The 19,521-nt window shown below is 46.3% G+C and overlaps 1 protein-coding gene across 1 annotated transcript in view; it reads right to left on the bottom strand.

Moving 5' to 3' along the window:
• LBP (lipopolysaccharide binding protein) overlaps window positions 1-19,131 on the bottom strand; it is a 32,359-nt gene extending 13,228 nt beyond the window's left edge. The window contains exons 1-7 of the mRNA XM_019972406.2: window positions 18,956-19,131; window positions 16,014-16,128; window positions 14,393-14,521; window positions 7,910-8,065; window positions 6,609-6,672; window positions 3,033-3,096; window positions 418-509 (exon numbers count right to left, since the gene is read on the bottom strand). Of these exons, the coding sequence (XP_019827965.2) occupies window positions 418-509; window positions 3,033-3,096; window positions 6,609-6,672; window positions 7,910-8,065; window positions 14,393-14,521; window positions 16,014-16,128; window positions 18,956-19,079 (744 nt within the window). The 5' untranslated portion in view covers window positions 19,080-19,131. The remainder of the gene's footprint in view (window positions 1-417; window positions 510-3,032; window positions 3,097-6,608; window positions 6,673-7,909; window positions 8,066-14,392; window positions 14,522-16,013; window positions 16,129-18,955) is intronic.
• Window positions 19,132-19,521: the final 390 nt, after the last annotated feature.

The raw sequence follows: 19,521 nt of genomic DNA, 5'->3' as shown, positions 1-19,521 counted from the left end.
TTTTTAAAAAAAGATGCTTTCCTTCGGGTCAAAGTGTATGTCCAAAATCCCATAATGAAACGCTCACCAGAAGCTTTGATGTTTTAACCTATAGGACCTCTTGGCCAGCTCTTCAATGCCATTGAGGGCCTGCTCTGGTTAACGTCACCTGCATGGTGGGATAGGTGAAGGAGTGGAGCGCGGGGCTGCGGAGGAAGGAATTTTCAAGGCCTAAGTGATGTAAGACACCATAGGCGGATCCTGGCTCTGGGAATACTCCCCACAACTCCATATTGTCCTGCCCTTGACACAGTGGGAACCATGGGGACACAGGGACAGATCTGAAACTGGGGAACAGGAGGCCCCAAGAAAGGGCTGAGCTGAGGGAATGCCACACCGAGGCTGGACCCACTCAAGCCCCTGACCCAGGACGCTTACCTTGAACATCACATCCAGCATTTGGGCTGTTGCTTGAGGGGCCCCCATTAAGCTGTAATCAAGGCCAGCGAGATGATCAATCTCTGTTGTGACTGTGAACCGGGGGAGGGACAGAATTAGGAGGCGGGCAATGCAGAAGCGATGAGGACTCTGGCTGACCCACACTCCCTCTGGAGAGGTCTCCAGAGCCCCCTGCCCCTCCACCTTAAGACCCTCCACCCAGCCCAGTGCTGGGGCAAAGAGCTCCTTCACCAAGAAAGAGACGACGTGGTTTCTTCTGTTCCACTGATGATTTAGCCACAAGGGGACTGGTGTGCTTATCCCAGAGCCTGAGCAGTTTCCAGAGTCTTACACACACATACACACATACATACACACACACACACACATGCACACACACAGCCTGAGCACAGGAGGAGCTCAGGTCTGGCAGCCCCTCCATACCCAGAACTTCACACCGAGGAAGACATACGATAGGGAAAATTCTCCAACCGAAGATATTGCTCTTCAACTTTATAACCAAGACCTTGATCTTCAAGGAAACCATCCTCCTACCAATATCAATCAAATAACCAGGAAGGCGGGGCCATGTTCAGAGGACCCAGAGACTCCCCTCCAAGGCCTTGAGGGAGCAGGAGCTCTCTGTCCCACGCACTGGGGCTCTGTGCCCATGCGGGTCTCTGCTGAAGGGAAGGTTAGCAGTGAGTGTGGAGGCCTGGGGGCCACGGCATCAGGGAACACCTCCAATTGTCCAGGGCCTGTCCCTGCCAACTTTACCTGTGTAGCCTAGCTCTGGGGCCTCTGCTTGTAAAAACTGTTCTACGGGTACACTTACGTCCAGGCAAAGAGGCAGTATGAGATGCTCTCTGCCCCGTTGTTGGCAATAGGAAAGAATGACAACAAACCTACCTGTCCAGCAGCTGGGGGCTCATTAAATAAATGGAGACACATCCATAAGGTAGAATACTGTGCAATTATTCAAATGAAGTCTAGGGACTTCCTTGGAAGTCCAGTGGTTAGTGGTTACTCCACGCTTCCACTGCAGGGGGCACAAGTTCGATCACTGATTGGGAACTAAGATCCTGCAAGCTGAGTGGCATCCCCCCTCCAAAAAAAAATGAGGTCTATATAACCATTTTGGAAAACTGTTTGGCAGGATCTGGTAAGGCTGAACCTAGGCACATCACCGGAACCTGTAATTTCTCTCCTGCGTATATACCCCAAGATGCATGTCCATATGAGTTAGAATATTCACAGCAGCACTACCCACAATGGTTTAGAACTGAAACTACCCAAACGGCCTTCAACAGGTCTATAGATAAATAAATGGAGAGACGTTATGGCTGATTCACGTTGTTGTACAGCAGAAACCAACACAACATTGTAAAGCAATTATCTTCCAAATTAAAAAAAAAATGGAAAGACATGGACACAGCGGATGACATAGCAGGAGAGTGAATGAACTCACAATATGGAGCAATGTGGATTGACCTCATATTTTATTATTTTTTTAAGATTTTCTTTATGTGAACCATTTTTAAAGTCTTTATTGAATTTGTAACAATATTACTTTGGTTTTATGTTTTGGTTTTTTGGCTGCAAGTCATGCGGGATCTTAGCTCCCCAACCAGGGATTGAACCCAACCCCCGGCACTGGAAGATAAGTCTTAATCACTGGACCACCAGGGAGGTGCATGGAGTGACCTCATATTTTAAAGTTGAACAGAGAAAGCCTTCTGCTTTTGATAAAAGACTGTGATTACTGTATAGGTCCATTCATGTACAAAGTGCAGAGCTGATCTTTGCTGGAAGAAGTAGGGAGGATGGTCACCCTTGAGGGGTGGGTAGTGCCTGAAGGAGATGTGAGTGGACTCTGAAAGGCCAGTCATGTTCTGTGTATTGATCTGGAAGCTGGTAAGTGTGTGTACTCAGTTTATGAAAAAATTGTAAAAACTCCACTTACAGTTTGAGCACTTTTCTCCCTGTATTGACTTCCACAAAAACGTTTTTAAAAATGAGATCAGTTTATATGTGATGATAGAAGAAAGATCTCCAAGGTATACAGGTTACAAAAGAATAATGTCTCTACTATTACAGACTAATGTATATATTCATAATTATGCATATTCACATATATTCATGAACAAAAGTAACACATATGTGAATGTATGGTGGCGGTGGTGGTTTACCTGCTAAGTTGTGTCTGACTCTTTGTGACCCCATGGACTGTAGCCCACCAGGCTCCTCTATCCAGGAGATTTCCCAGGCAAGAATACTGGAGTTGCCATTTATTTCTCCAGGGGATCCTCCCAGACCAGGGATTGAACTCCTGCATTGCAGGTGGATTCTTTTACTGATGAGCCACCAGGGAAGCCCATGTGAATGTATATTCATATGCTTATGTATGTGTTTATTTATATTTGTACATGCAAAGGAAGTATCTGAGAGTACACACTCAAAACAGAGTTTACCTCTTGGAAGAAAATTTGGGGAGGAAAGGGGACTTTTAATTTTTACTTTTAACACTGCTGCTCCATGTAAGGTTTCATAAGATACATATTAATGTATGCACTTATAAAAATTAATGAGAATCAAGGATGGGTGGAGTGCCTTACCTGGCAGAGTTTGAAGATAAGGCTGTAGCTCAGAGGTCACCGAGTCCTCAATAATTTCGCAAATCTGAAAAATATGGGAAAAGAAAGCCCGAGTGAGTTTGCTGGCTTTTTCTGGCCCTGTGCTAACTGCTTCGGTCCCATTTCACATCTTTGCTAGTTGGTCATTGATTCTACAAAAATTTATAAGTGCTTATGATATGCCAGGTACTGAGAAAATAGAAATGATCAAAAACATGTCTGCCCCCACGTGGACCCCAGTAGGGTCCAGTTGGGCCTGTTAAAGTCCATCACAGGACTGGAGATCGGAGCTAGGTAATTTGGCTGGAGGTACCGCCTGAAACTCTGTCATGAAAGACCTATTCCTTTGGGAAGCCCTAGTCTCTCAGGGTCTAGAATTGGACAGCAGAATTAGATAGTAAGTAGCAATAGCCACACAAATAAGTGTACACTTAATGCAGATACTTCTTAACAGATTAGCTGGATGGATCAATAGTCCTTGTGTTACCGAGTCCAAACTCCCTCTGCTTGCTGAACGCTGAACGACAGGCCAGTGGATTGGAGACAGGTAGTAAGACAAGGAAATGTTATTCGGAGAGCCAGCTGACCAGGAAGATGGCAGACTAATGCTTCAAAATAACTGTCTTCTCAGGGTCTGGATGTGGGGTTCTTTTATAGATCAGAGATGGGGGAGATGAGGAAACAAAGTAAAAAGGCCATCGATCTTGCAAATATCTCCTAGAATGGCAAGCCTTGGAAAGGGGATATGTTAATTTCTTCCTTCATGCCATCTACTAGTGGACTAGGGTTCTGAACAAAGGCACTTTAATTTGACAGTCGGGCAGAGGGGCAGGATTCTCTGAGGCAGGCCATTATGTACAATAACAAAAGCAAGGAAAAGCAAGTCCAAGAAACAGTTCCAACACAGAGTCAGAATTGGCTTTTCCCTGCAACACTTATTTCCCCAGCTGCTTGTGGAAGACTGAATCCTCGCATCCAACAGGCTACCACTCATAGTAAACACTCAGAATTTGTTGCCCCAGTTAAACTGTGTGCTTCTCAGGAAATGGAAATGCTCAAGAAATGTTCTCAAACCTGTTTGCTTTCCTTGCTATTGCAATCACTCGAATTATTTCTTATGTAGGGACTTCCCTGGTAATCCAGTGATTAAGAGTCCATCTTGCAATGCAGGGGATGTGGGTTCGATCCCTGGTTGGGGAACTGAGATGCTGTGGGGCAACTAAGCCTGCCTACCACAACTACTGAGCCCGTGTGCCACAACCAGAGAATCTGTGCACCACTACGAAAGATCGCACCTGCTGAAACCAAGACCCGATGTAGCCAAATAAATAAATAAATATTAAAAGTTATTTTTTATGTAAACCCATGAAATAATGACTGAGAAAAGAATTGTTTGTCAGAAAAACCTAAGGTAAGTGCTTTGGAAAGATGAGTTGCTTAAAAAAAAATGTCAGTAAACTGCTGTGGACCAGAAAAGCTTCCCAGGAAAACAATTATAAAAATAAGGAAGGATTCTGCATGGAGGACGCTTTGCCAACATCTCTAGATTCTCACTGTGGTTAAAGAAATCTGAGCCGGAACCTGTAGCCGATGCATGTTAAATGTTGGAAGGACAGTGCTAGGCCAGTCAAGAGACTGTTTACAAAGAATGGTCCTGCGTCTTAGGTCAAAGGAATGTACGTTTACTGTATCTTAAAATATTTGGATCCATATGTAAATATTTTCTTTGTCCAAGGCTGTGTGAGTCCTCACCTCATTTTTCCCCCATTTATTTATTTATTTTTATTTTTGGCTGTGCTGGGTCTCCATGCTGCACGCGGGCTTTCTCTAGTTGCAGAGAGCCGGGCTTACTCTTTGCTGCAGTGCACAGGCTTCTCATTGTGTTGGCTTCTCCTGTCGTGGAGCACAGGCTCTAGGGCATTGTGCTCAGTAGTCGCGGCTCCCAGGCTCTAGAGCACAGGCTCAACAGTAGTGGCCCACGGGCTTAGCTGCTCTGCAGCACGTGGTATCGTCCCAGACCAGGGATTGAAGCCATGTCCCCTGCACTGGCAGGCCAACTCTTAACCACTGAACTACCAGGCAAGTCCGAGTCCTCATTTTAAACAGCTTTTTTTTTTTTATTAACTAGCTATCACCTATCCTCCACAGATATTGTGGAGGAGAGGGACTTATGGGGGGGAGGTGTCCTAGAGCATGCATGTGGTCCTGGCCTAGTAAGAGGGTCACTGATGGCTCCTATGAGGAGGTGACATCTTCAGGGCAAGCTGTAGCTCAGATGGTAAAGAATCTGCCAGCCATGCAGGAGACCTGGGTTCACAGAACTTTTATTGTATAATATTGTTATTAATCATTATTGTCTCCATCATCAACAGGGCGGCATAAATCCACACCACTGAAGAATACTAGGTCCCACTAGAAACGCATGGAAACATGGCAACGGGGCGCATGAGGAGAGAACTGGCGTGTTTTCCAAGCTCACTTAGACCCTGGGACCTCAGAACAAGAAAAGGAAAGAACGGCTTGCCACGTCCAATCCTTGGGGTCTGCATGCTATTTTCACTTTAACCACCAGGAGGCACTCAAAGCCAAACCAGACTTGGATCAGGAGAGGTGTGTGTGCCTGTGTTTCCCCTTTCCTCTTTACTTTTTCTCTTCCCAAGCGGTCATCACTACAAATGCAGCTCCAGGTAGATGATACACCAGAGACAGGATTTTAGGGTGAAGTAGGTGAATGAGCAATGGCACCCCACTCCAATACTCTTGCCTGGAAAATCCCATGGATGGAGGAGCTTGGTAGGCTGCAGTCCATGAGGTCGCTAAGAGTCGGACACGACTGAGCTACTTCACTTTCACTTTTCACTTTCATGCCTTGGAGAAGGAAATGGCAACCCACTCCAGTGTTCTTGCCTGGAGAATCCCAGGGACAGAGGAGCCTGGTAGGAAGCCTTCTATGGGGTCGCACAGAGTCGGACACAACTGAAGCGACTTAGCAGCAGCAGCAGCAGCAGGTGAATAAGAGAACTGAAAGTTAACATAAACCTCTTTATTTTAGCTAGAGATTCCAAAATTTGGAGATTTCACAGGATTTTTTAAATGGGGAAAACTGACACTGTTGTTGTTTATACAAAGCAATACAAAGCAGGTGTTCATGCGTTCACCCAGGTAGGAACCAAGGGATCCTACGTGGTCCACACACTCCCAAAGCTTCCTGCTTGGTCTCCACAGGCACCTAAGTGTTGACTTCCTTTTCGGCTTTTGTGGACTGCAGACCTGGGGCGGGCAGTGAGCAAGGCCAAGCCGACTTTTTCCCTGTTGTTTGACCCTTGGCCAAGCATCTGACCATTTGCTGTCTAACTGAACAGACTTGGCATCCAGACACCTACATCTTGCCCTCAGCTTTGCTGCACACCAGTTCCATGACCTTGATTTGTCCTCTCTGGGCCTTGAGCCCAAATATGCCTGGGCCAGCCCCTAGGGCTGTTCAAGTCCAGAGGTCACTGAGGACTTGCACCCAACACTTGAGAGGCTCAGCAATGCCAGCTGCTTGGACAAGCTTACCTTGCTCTCCAAGACCCTTCGGAACCTGGACTCGATCTGGTTATGGAAGAGATTCAGCAGCCACCTGGGGAGGGAAGCACGGTGGATGGTCAGCTTGGTGGCACTGAACGCAGAGAAAGCGGGGCAGCAGGGAGAGTCAGGCCAGTTTCCAAGAGAGGGCTCCCCACCCCATCCTGGCCCCTGCTGTGTTCCAGAATCCTGAATGGAATGAGCATGCAGACTCCCATTTCCCAGCATACCCCATGATTCAGTGCATCTGATAGCCCAGCCCCAAATTCAATAGATTTAGAGGAGGGATTGGAGACCCCATGCGACTTTCCAGGTGGCTCAGTGGTAAAGAATCTACCTGCTAATGTGAGAGACAGGGAGACACAGTTTTGATCCCTGAATGAGTAAGATCCCCTGGAGTAAGTAATGGCAACCCATTCCAGTATTATCGCCTGGAAAATTCCACAGACAGAGGAACCTGGTAGGCTACAGTCCATAGGGTTGCAAAGAGTTGGACGTGACTGAGCACACACACACCACCACCACCACCACCTGGAGAATCCATGTTTTTCTTTTCCTTTTTGGGGGGAATATATCTTTATTTATTCTTATTTTTAAAATTTTTGGCTGTGCCTCACAGCAGCTGGGATCTCAGTTCCCCGACCAGGATCAAACCAGCCCCTCCTGCAGTGGAACCGCAGAGTCTGAAGCACTGGACCACCAGGGAAGTCCCAAATTCATGTTTTTCTAATCAAGGAAACTGAGACTTGAAGAGATTGGCTCAAAGGTTTGTGTATTTTTCACAAGCTCTCATTTGACCAAAAGCCTTTGTGTTCTCTCCGTAGCCAAACTGCACTTGTCTGATGGTGGTGAAGCTCTTTATTTTTTGGTGGAAATGGCACACCAATGCCTGCTCAGTCGTGTCTGACTCTTAGCGGTCCCTTTGTCTGTGGCCCACCATGCCCATGGGATTATCAGGTGAGAATACTGGAATAGGTGGCCATTTCTTTCCTCCAGGGGTTCTTCCGGACCCAGGGATTAAAACTGTGTCTCCTGCAGCTCCTGCACTGGAAGGCGTATTCTTTCTTTACCACTGAGCCACCGGGGAAGCCCGGCACACCACCAATACTCTGAGCTTAAATCTGCTTCTGTTCATCTCAGCAGGTCCCCCAAAGGATTACCTCCAAGTGCACATGATGGGCCCATGCAGTACCCTGGACCGTCGTGCTTATCAGAGGCCTTGGGCCTTGGGTTGGATAGGTCTCTGGCTCCTGCCAGGGGTCAAGCTGGTCAGTGTCCCCACGGTGACTTACCCCAAATCTCCTGATATGTGCACCTCCACATCACGGATGTGGCTACTGCAGCTGGAGACAGCCACTTTGGGTCTCCCAGAGGGCTCACTGTCCAAGAGAAGATTGACTGAAATGGTGATGCCCTTGACCTTCACGTCAAAGGAGCCGTCTAGTCTCCTAGAGAAGAAAGGAGAAGTAGTAAGTGATTCGTAGACTATGGTCAGCCACCATTTGAGGGGAAATATAAATCTCAATTTCCAACTAAATGAAACCAGATTAAGAAGTTAACTACAGAAATTATTACAAATATAGTTATTACAAGATAAAGATTTGTTACAAACAAGACCATAAAAGATCAAGAAGAAAGCTTGGGTCCATTTATTTATGGTCAGGGATGGGCAAAAGCCTTTCTAGGTCAAATCCAAGTCTCAGAAGCCATAAAGGAAATGGTTATGAGCTTAACAGCACTGAAAATTAAAACTTTAGAGAACAACAATGGCATATGCAAATTAAAACAATTGCATCGTGAGCTAGCCAAAGATCTAATTTGCTTAACACATGAGCTAATATATGAGTTAATTTCCTTAATACAAAAAGAACAAGCTTATACAGAGTAACAAGGAAAGGACAAAAGAGGAAAAAAAGAGAGGTTCAAGATGTTAACAGAAAGTTCAATTACAAATAAGCACATGCTACTGCTGCTGCTAAGTCACGTCAGTCGTGTCCGACTCTGTGCGACCCCACAGACAGCAGCCCACCAGGCTCCCCCGTCCCTGGGATTCTCCAGGCAAGCACACTGGACCGGGTTGCCATTTCCTTCTCCAATGCATGAAAGTGAAAAGTGAAAGTGAAGTCGCTCAGTCATGTCCAACTCTTAGTGACCCCATGGACTGCAGCCTACCAGGCTCCTCCGCCCATGGGATTTTCCAGGCAAGAGTGCTGGAGTGGGGTGCCATTGCCTTCTCCATAAGCACATGAGACGTGATTAAAAATGAAAATAACGATGCCAGTTTTCATCTATCAGAGAGATAAAAAGTTTAGCAGATTTTCATACCCAGTGCTTGTGAAGATATGGGGAAACCAAACACTGGTTGAGAGAACACATCAGGAACACAGATTGGTGGGGTCTATCCTTAGAAGAAATGGAGGAGTCCTCATAGTCAACAAGAGTCTGAAATGCAGTACTTGGATGCAATTTCAAAAATGACAGAATGATCTCTGTTTATTTCCAAGGCAAATCATTCAATATCACAGTAATCCAAGTCTGTGCCCCAACCAGTAATGCTGAAGAAGCTGAAGCTGAATGGTTCTAGAAGATCTACAAGAGCTTCTAGAACTAACATCCAAAAAAGATGTCCTTTTCATTATAGGCGACAGGAATGCAAAAGTAGGAAGTCAGGAGATACCTGGAGTAACAGGCAAATTTGACCTTGGAGTACAGAATGAAACAAGGCAAAGGCTAATAGAGTTCTGCCCAGAGAACACACTGGTCATAGCAAACACCCTCTTCCAAAAACAGAAGAGAAGACTCTACACATGTACATAACCAGATGGTCAATACCGAAATCAGATTGACTATATTCTTTGCAGCCAAAGATGGAGAAGCTCTATACAGTCAGCAAAAACAAGACCAGGAGCTCACTGTGGCTCAGATCATCAACTCCTTATTGCAAAATTCAGACTTAAATTGAAGAAAGTAGGGAAAATCATTAAACCATTCAGGTAGGACCTAAATCAAATCCCTTATGATTACACAGTGGAAGTGAGAAATAGATTCAAGGGATTAGATCTGATAGAGTGCCTGATGAACTATGGATGGAGGTTCATGACATTGTACAGGAGGCAGTGATCAAGACCATCCCCAAGAAAAGAAATGGAAAAAGGCAAAATAGTTGTCTGAGGAGGCCTTATAAATAGCTGAGAAAAGAAGAGAAGCTACAGGCAAAGGAAAAAAGGAAAGATATACCCATTCAAATGTAGAGTTCCAAAGAATAGCAAGGAGAGATACAAAAGCTTTCCTCAGTGATCAATGCAAAGAAATAGAGGACAACAATAGAATGGGAAAGACTAGAGATGTCTAAGGGAACATTTCATACAAAATTGGGCACAATAAAGGACAGTAATGGTATGGACCTAACAGAAGCATAAGATATTAAGAAGAGGTGGCAAGAATACACAGAAGAACTATACAAAAAAGATCTTCAGGGCCCAGATAACCACGATGGTGTGATCACTCACCTAGAGCCAGATATCCTGGAATGTGAAGGCAAGTGGGCCTTAGGAAGTATCACTACAAACAAAGCTAGTGGAGGTGATGGAATTCCAGTTGAGCTATTTCAAATCCTAAAAGATGATGCTGTGAAAGTGCTGCACTCAATATGCCAGCAAATTTGGAAAACTCAGCAGTGGCCACAGGACTGGAAAACGTCAGTTTTCATTCCAGTCCCAAAGAAAGGCAATATCAAAGAATGTTCAAACTATTGCACAATTGCACTCATGTCACACACTAGTAAAGTAATGCTCAAAATTCTCCAAGCAAAATTCTTCAAAGTACTGAGAATTTCCAGATGTTCAATCTGGATTTAGAAAAGGCAAAAGAACCAAAGATCAAATTGCCAACATCCATTGGGTCATCAAAAAAGCAGAAGAGTTCCAGAAAAACGTCTATTCTGCTTTATTGACTACACCAAAGTCTTTGACTGTGTGGATCACAACAAATTGGAAAATTCTTCAAGAGATGGGAATACCAGACCACCTGACCTGCCTCCTGATAAAACTGTATGCTGGTCAAGAAGCATCAGTTAGAACTGGACATGAAACAACAGATGGTTCCAAACTGGGAAAGGAGTACACCAAGGCTGTATATTGTACCCTGCTTATTTAACTTATATGCAGAGTACATCATGAGAAACACTGGGCTGGAGGACGCACAAGCTGGAATCAAGATTGCCAGGAGAAATATCAATAACCTCAGATGTGTGGATGATACCACCCTTATGGCAGAAAGTGAAGAGGAACTAAAGAGCTTTTTGATGAACGTGAAAGAGGAGAGTCAAAAAGTTGGCTTAAAACTCAACATTCAGAAAACTAAGATCATGGCATCAGGTCCCATCACTTCATGGCAAATAGATGGGGAAACAGTGGAAACAGTGAGAGACTTTATATTTTGGGGCTCCAAAATCACTGCAGATGGTGACTGCAGCCATGAAATTAAAAGACACTTTCTCCTTGAAAGAAAAGCTATGACCAACCTAGACAGCATATCAAAAAGCAGAGACATTATTTTGCTAACATAGGTCCGTCTAGTCAAAGCTTTGGTTTTTCCAGTAGTCAAGTATGGATGTGAGAGTTGGACTATAAAGAAAGCTTAGCGCCAAAGAATTGATACTTTTGAACTGTGGGTTTGGAGAAGACTCTTGAGAGTCCCTTGGACTGTAAGGAGATGAAACCTGTCAATCCTCAAGGAAATCAGTCCTGAACATTCATTGGAAGGACTGATGCTGAAGCTGAAACGTCAATACTTTGGCCACCTGATGGGAAGAACTGACTCATTGGAAAAGACCCTGATGCTGGGAAAGATTGAAGGCGGGAGGAGAAGGGGACGACAGAGGATGAGATGGTTGGATGGCATCACCGACTCGATGGACATGAGTTTGAGCAGGCTCCAGGAGTTGGTGATGGACAGGGAAGCCTGGTGTGCTTCAGTCCATGGGGTTGCAAAGAGTCAGACACGACTGAGTGACTGAAATGAGATGAACTGATCCTGATTGTAACTACACAGCTTTGGTTCAGTAATTTTACTTCTAAGTCTTTAGTCTGTGGCTTATCCTGTCAAGATATTTGTGTGGGGAAGTTCACTGAAGCATCATGGGGAATAGCAAGAAATGAGGAATTAAGCTTAAATGTCAACTAGTCAGAACAGGTTCAATAAGTCGTGGGCATCTATGTGATGAAGCCTTTACAAAGAATGAGGTCAAATGTGGTCCAGTTATACAGTGAAATATTACTCATTCATACAAAGGAATAAAGCACCGATATGTGCTGTAGTGCGGATGAACCTCAAAAATATTATGCTGCGTAAGGGACTTCCCTGGTGGTTCAGAGGCTCAGACTCTGCACTCCTAATGTAGGGGGTGTGGGTTTGATCCCTGGTCAGGGAGTAGAGTTTACTACATGACGTGGCTGAAGATACTGTGTACCATAACTGAGACCTGGTGCAGCCAAATTAATTAACCAATATTTTTAAAAAATATTATGCTGCATGACAAAAGCCAGAAAAATACGTGTGCTGTATGATGTCATGTATATGAAAGGTCCCAGATCGGCAAATCTATAGAGACAGAGGCTGACTGGCAGTGGCCCAGGGTTGGGGGAGGGGCAAATGGGGAGTGAGTGCTTAATGGGTATGGAGCATCTTTTGGGGAGATGGAAATATTGTGGAATTAGGCAGAGGTGGCGGTCGCACAACACTGTAAATGTAATAGATGCCACTGAATTGGGTACTTTAAAATGTCATGTGAATTTTACCTCGGTAAAAATATTACATTAAAAGAAGTTTAAAAAAAGAATGAGCTAGATATTCATATGGTCATATGAAGAGATCTTGAAGAGTATGGCCTGATTCCTGTCACGGAAATTGAATTAATATGCAAATATTAATGACTGCTGACAAAGGTTCATGTAGTCAAAGCTATGGCTTTTCAGTAGTCAGGTTTGGATGTGAGTTGGATCATGAAGAAGGAAGGCTGAGCGCCAAAAAACTGATGCTTTTGAACTGTGGTGTTGGAGAAGACTCTTGAGAGTTCCTTGGACTGCAAGGAGATCCAATCAGTCAATCCTAAAGGAAATCAACCTTGAATATTCATTGGAAGGACTGTTGCTGAAGCTGAAACTCTAATACTTTGGCTACCTGATGTGAAGAGCTGACTCACTGGAAAAGACTCTGACCCTGGTAAAAATTTAAGGCAAAAGGAGAAAGGATTGATAGAGAAAAAAGTGGTTAGATAGTATCACTGACTCAATGGGCACAAATCTGAGAAAACTCCAAGAGAAGTGGAGGACAGAGGAGCCTGGCATGCTGCAGTCCATGGGGTCACAAAGAGTTGGACAGGACTTAACTACTGAACAACAACAATTGATGACCTATATGAAAGTGTTAGTTGCTCAGTCGTGTCTGACCCTTCATGACCCCATGGACTGTAGCCCATCAGGCTCCTCTGCCAATGAGATTCTCCAGGCAAGAATACTGGAGTGGGTTGCCATTTCCTTCTCCAGGGGATCTTCCTGACTGAGGGATCGAACCCAGATCTCCCACCTTACGGGCAGATTCATTACCATTTGAGCAACCAAGGAAGCCCAATATACTGATCTACATATTGAGCATCTTTCTAAAGCAGTGTTGTCCAAAAGAAATACAATGTGAACTACATGGGTAAATTTAAAATTTTCTAGTAGCCACATTTAAAAAAAGCAAAATTAAAGGAGTGAGAATAATTTGAATAGTATATGATTATCATTTCAAAATGTGATCAACATAAACATTATTAATGCGATTTCTTATGTTCTTTTTTGTACTAAGTCTTCAAATCTAGTGTTTTACACTTACAATTGGTCTCCATCTGTTCCGGCCACTTTTCATGTACTCAGTAAGGACGTGGGGGCAAAGGCTACTATATTGGACACAGCAGGTCTACAGTGTCAGCATGGCCAGGTCACCCGTATTTGCCCTCCTGTTACGGGTTGAATTGTGTCCCCTGAATTTGTATGTTAAAGGCCACTTAGTTCCCGGAATTTGACCATATTTGAGATAGAGCCTTTAAAGAAGTGATCCAGTTAAAATGAGGCCATTAGGGTGGCCTAGAGTCCAGTCTGTCCTCCTAAGAAGAGGAGATCTGGACACACAGAGAACCACCAGGGGTGCAGGCTCACAGAGGGATGGCCATGTGAGGACATGGTGACAGCAGCCATCTGCAAGCCCAGGAGAGAAGCCTCAGAGCAAACTCAATCTGCCCACATCTTGATCTTGAACTCCTAGCCTCCAGAAGTGTGAGAAAAAAAAAAAATTCCCATTGTTTAACCACCCCTGCTCTGGCCCAGTCTGTGACATTCCATTATGGCAGCCTGAGGAGACTAACCCACCTTCCATCCAAGGACCTCAGAAGTCAGAGAACAGTTCAAAATGCTGGAGAGGTCAGCCCACCCTTGACCAACGGCAAACAGGAGACTGGGGTAACTCAGAGGTGCGCTCTGCCTACAATGTCCCCAAGACGGTTGTCCCTGGGAGGGTTGAGCTCCAGTGGCTGCCAAGCCGACTCCTTCTTCCCCACCTCACTTCTGTACAGTCCTTGGATGTTTCCCTGAATCACTCACCAGATAAAGTACTTGCACTTGAATTCTTGCCTTGGGGGTCTGCTGTGGGGAAAGCTAGGAACACCCTGGACCCAAGAAAGATGGAATGAAAGCCAAGGTCAAGGTTCCGAGGGCCTGGGAGCACAGCCAACTTACAGTATCCTCTTGCGCACCTTCCAGTCGCCCGTGACCTGGATGAAGGAGTCGGAGATAGAGAAATGCAGGCCCTGATTGGGGAGGAGCTTCAGAGCGGAGCCGAGCAGCTTACAGCTCTGAATGTTCAGGCTGGGGAGAGAGACCCACAGAAGAGGCATCAGCGTGGAGGCAGAGGCAGGTCTAGTCTCTGCAGGGGTCTTGCTCTCACCCTGGGACCTGGTACCCAACTCCTACTTACCTGCTGTGTGCCCTGAGCTAACCATGCAGCCTTGCCAAGTACTTTGCATGCACTGCATCACTTGGTCTCACAGAGGGGGTCAAAACTGTTCAGGTTCCCTTTTCACACAGGGGGAAAGAGAATTTCTTGGAAGGCATGCATTTGCCCAGAGTCACACAGTCAGGATCAGAGCCCACAGATCTCACGACCCTGGCTGGGACTCCAAGTAAGATGCGAGATGCAGCCCATTATTGCTTTCCTCTCCACATGCAGGGGGGGAACTCATTCAGAGAAGGCTGAGGGAAGGCTCAAGAAGAGACACGAAAGGCCTGGGAGAAGCAAACCCAGACCATACGCATCCTCGGGCTGTCGGTGGGAAAGGAATGGTCAAGTTCCCTTTTCTTTGCCTGGTGCACAGTGGGTGCTTGATAGATGTTTAGTGATGGACTGAATAAAAGAAGGACTGGAAGAAGCCATCGGTGGTGAGCAGAGAGGGGTGTGATAAGTCATGGGCTCAGTTGTCCCTGCTCCGTTGTCAAGCCTTCAAAAAGTGATTGATGTCTTTTTAGAAGATATTTATTTATTTATTTTTGGCTGGGTTGGGTCTTCACTGCTGCATACAATTTTTCTCTGGTTGCGGTGAGGGTGAGTTACTTCCTAGTTGCGGTGCGAGGGCTTCTCATTGCAGCGGCTTCTCTTGTTGCAGAGCACAGGCTCTAGCGCTCTCGGACTTCAGCAGTTGCAGCACATGAGCTCAGTAGTTGCGGCTCCCGGGCTCTAGAGCACAGCCTCAACGGTTATGGTGCGCAGGTTTTGTTGCTCCGAGGCATGTGAGATCTTCCAGGATCAGAGATTGAACCCGTGTCTCCTGCTTTGCAGGTAGACTCTTTACCACTGAGATACCTGGAAAGCCTGATGCCTTTCTTTTTAAAGCATCAGCTGCTCTGGTCTAAATATCCTTTGAAGACTCAGGTGAAATGCCACTCCCTTCAGGAAGCCTTCCTTGACTCCTCCAGATGTGCCAACCTCAGCTCCAAGAGTTGGGTTACTATATCTAAATTTAAAGGTTTATTTACAAAAAAAACTTAAGGTCTATCTTCCCTTCCAGACTATATCCAGTGTCAGGCCAGAGCCTGGATTATCACTCCAAAGAGGCAGAAAGTTATCCCCATTTTACAGATAAGGAAACAAAGGCTCAGGTCACATAGCTAGTGGCTCTTCATTAATATTTGTTGTATGAGCAAATGAAGGGCCCAAGTTCCTTCCAGAACTTCCCTCTGAACTCTTTGAGGAGCCATCCCACCACTGCCTGCCCCAGAGAGGTCTTAAGCCATCCTGGGGCTCTCTCTCCCTTCCTGTCTGGACACCACCCACAGGCCCTGCTCAGCCACCTCGGAGCCTCACCTGTGGAATCTATAGTCCACACTGCCAAAATGTTTGATCCTGACGTCCCCATCGAAGTTGGGCAGTGTGACTTTGTGCAGCTTACTCTGCAGAGCCAACAGCTCCTCTTGGGCCACTGAGGACACAAAAAAGCTGGGAGTCAGCTTGATTGGCCTGCCTCCCTCCCTCTAAACCCTTCAGTGGCTCCTACCTGTCCTGGGGAAAGAGGTCAACTTTCTGTTTAGCATTATTATGGTTGCAGGTTATTGAGCCCCTCTAGAGCAGGGGACTAGAGGGGAACTCCGTGGGTAAGCAATCTGCCTGCAATGCAGGAGTGGCAGGAGCCATAGGTTTGATCCCTGGGTCAGGAAGATCCCCTGGAGGAGGACAACCCACTCCAGGATTCTTGCCTGGAGAATCCCCATGGATGGAGGAGCCTGGCAGGCTGCAATCCATGGGGTTGCAAGAGTTGGACACGGCTGAAGTGACTGAACACACACGCATGCCCAAAAGCACCAAGTGGCAGGAGAGATATTCAGGAGCATCTCGGCATTGCAGGTGGGGTGGTTATGTTCATGCCCATTTTATGGATGAGAAAACAGGTCTGTCTTTATGAGCAGCTCCACGAGAGAGGAGTGCTGTGTGCTTGTTGGCTGGGCCTCTTTCCTTTCCTTCACATTGTCTGCCTGTGTAGAACAGACTGCAAGGATTTTAGGGCTAGGATCCTGGCATTGGTGTCTTTCTAGCTGGGTGACCTTGAGCAAGTCCTCAACCTTGGCATTCTCTGTCTGTCCAAAATGCTCACTGGGGTGGCATGAGGATTAAAAGAGATCACTGCAGGACTGCCGTGGTGGTCCAGTGGTTAAGTCCTCCTGCCAATGCAGGGGACACGGGTTCAATCCCTAGTCTGGGAAGATTCCACCTGCCGAGGGTCCCATGTGCAACAACTACCGAGCCCGTGCACTTTAGAGCCTATGGTCCACGAGAGAAGCCACCACAGTCAGAAGCCCATGTGCCACAACGAGAGAGTAGGCCCCGCTTGCCAGAACGAGAGAAAGCCCGCACAGCAGTGAAGACTCAGCAAAGCCTAAATAAATTAATAAATAAAATTGTTAAACCAAAAAAAAAAAAAAAAAAAAATCTAAGAGAAAAACGTTTAAAAAAAAAGAGAGAGAGAGAGATCTTTGCAAAGCCAAAAGGAGTCTGGCAGGATAAAAAGCACTCTTGCATGGTGCCCGGCACACACGAAGCACTCAGTAAACACCCAGGAGGTCAAAGCAGGGTGGATCTTGTTTAAAAATATGGAAAGGAACCAAAATGTCCAGCTCTGGAGGACTGGTTACACTTACACAGCGGAAAGGAACAAGAGGCAAATTTTGCCTGATCTAGAGTTTCAATATAAACAGTATTCACACTAGGACTTTCTGTTTATTTGCAGGTATGAGAGACCCTGGATTGTACCACACCCTTGGAGTGGATGTGTGTACACAGATGACCACTGAGCTCCCCCACTCTGCCTCTTACCACTTTGCAGCCCTCCCTCCCGCACACACAGGAGCTGGTACTCTCCCAAAACGCTATCCCTTGTCCCTGGCTAACTCTCACGTATCATTTCTACCTCACCTCCTCCAAGAAGTCTTCCTTGATTGCCTTCTGTCTGTCTCCAGCCAATCTGGGCTCCCAACAACTCTTCCTGAGGGAATGTTATTATCCCATTTGAACTGATAAGGCAATTGAGGCTCCATATATGTGAGGAGCAGCTCTCCATCAAGTACTGTGGGGAGGGGTATATAAATACCACCAATCCCTTGCCCTTTGGACAGATGATTTCTGAGGCTTTGTTTTAGCATCTTAAAAAAAATTACAAATGAATTATTATACAAAACAGAAACAAGCTCACAGACATCGAAAACAGACATGATTATGGAATGTGGATGGTGGGACAAATTAGGAGTATGTGATTAGCAGATATGAACTATATATAAATAAATAAGCAAAAAGGATTTACTGCATAGCACAGGGAATTATATTTAATGTCTTGTAATAACCTACAATGGAATAAATCTGCAAAGAACCGAATCATTTTGCTGTATACCTGAAACTAATACATTACTGTAAATCAACTATACATCAATAAAAAATAAAATACAGTTTTACTTTTGCTCATTCTTTAAAATTGAAATGTAACATCTGTAGAAATACAACCTAAAAGGCACTTGTCTTATTAAAAGTGTTAGTCACTCAGTCCTGTCTGACTCTTTGTGACCCCATGGACTGTAGCCCACCAGGCTCCTCTGTTCATGGAATTCTCCAGGCAAGAATACTGGAGTGGGTTGCCATGCCCTTCTCCAGGGAATCTTCCCAACCCAGAGATCATTCGGGGTCTCCTGCATTGCAGGCAGATTCTTTACCATCTGAGTCACCAGGGAACCTACTGGGAGGTAATTCTTACATGTTTATGCACCCATGTAGCCAACACCCTGAGCAAAACATAGGGCATTCTCAGCACCCCTGCAGGCTCTCTGTGCCCCTTCTGGGTGGTCACCACCATTCTAACCTCTAGTTCTAAGGCGTGTGTTTTAGAACTTGAGCAAGAATTTTCCAGCAAAACTGTTCCCATCACAGGGGCAATAGCTGGCTCACTGACATGCCTCTCCTGGCTGTCCTCTGTCCCCATCTCATGTGACAATCCTGCTACAGCGTTTCCTGGAATCATCTCCCAAACCAAACATTCACCCCCAAATCTTTATCTCTGTTTGGCTAGTGGGAACCCAGCTAAGACAAGCAACATGCCCACGTGGCCCAATGTTTGGGTGACAAGGCCAGACCCCGAGCCAGGGCTGCCTGACCGGGAAGCCTGCACCACCCTGAGGGAGAGAGTCCCCTCTGTGTCCCCAGCTGTCCCCAGAGCAGCCTGGGGCCAAGCAGGTCAGCCAATCCAGCTGACAGCCGCGGCTCCCTACCGTACTCCAAGCCCTGGTCGGTGATCCTGACGACCAGGCCGGGATTGGCTCCCAGGGCCCCGGAGGTGAACGTGAGCAGGGTTCCCAGCAGGAGGGAGGGCAGGGTGCCCGTCGAGGTCACCATCCTGGATTCCCAGGGGGCTGGGCTGGATCTGTCGCAGCCTCCGACTGGGCCCAGCTCCCTTAAATAGCCAAGGCCTGAGGGCTGGGGCGGCTCCTGAGTGGGGCGGGTTCCTGGGACCAGGAAGGGGAGGCCAAGTGACTGGAACCTGCTTGCAACACTGTTGGGGTCACGGGTCATTTAAAAGCCCAGTTGGCACTGCCTGGGAGAGAGGGTGGGTTGGCCTGGGTCCAGATGACACTCCGTCCACCCTTCCCACAAAAAGGCCCCACGTTCATTTCCAGGAAGGCCTGGGTTTTATAGACAAGGAAGCTGAGGCTTCCAGAGGCCATGTCACCGGCTCAAGCTCACACACCCTGGCAGGTGGCAGAACTGGGAATCAAAGCCAGTTGAGTTATACTCAATTCTGTTTCTGTAAAAAAATTTCCCCGCCCCATCCCACCCT

Source organism: Bos indicus, chromosome 13 (assembly GCF_029378745.1).
Source record: "Bos indicus isolate NIAB-ARS_2022 breed Sahiwal x Tharparkar chromosome 13, NIAB-ARS_B.indTharparkar_mat_pri_1.0, whole genome shotgun sequence".
Lineage (NCBI taxonomy): Eukaryota > Metazoa > Chordata > Mammalia > Artiodactyla > Bovidae > Bos > Bos indicus.
The sequence above is the reverse complement of the archived record's forward strand: the minus strand, read 5'-3'. Positions and strand labels throughout refer to the sequence as shown.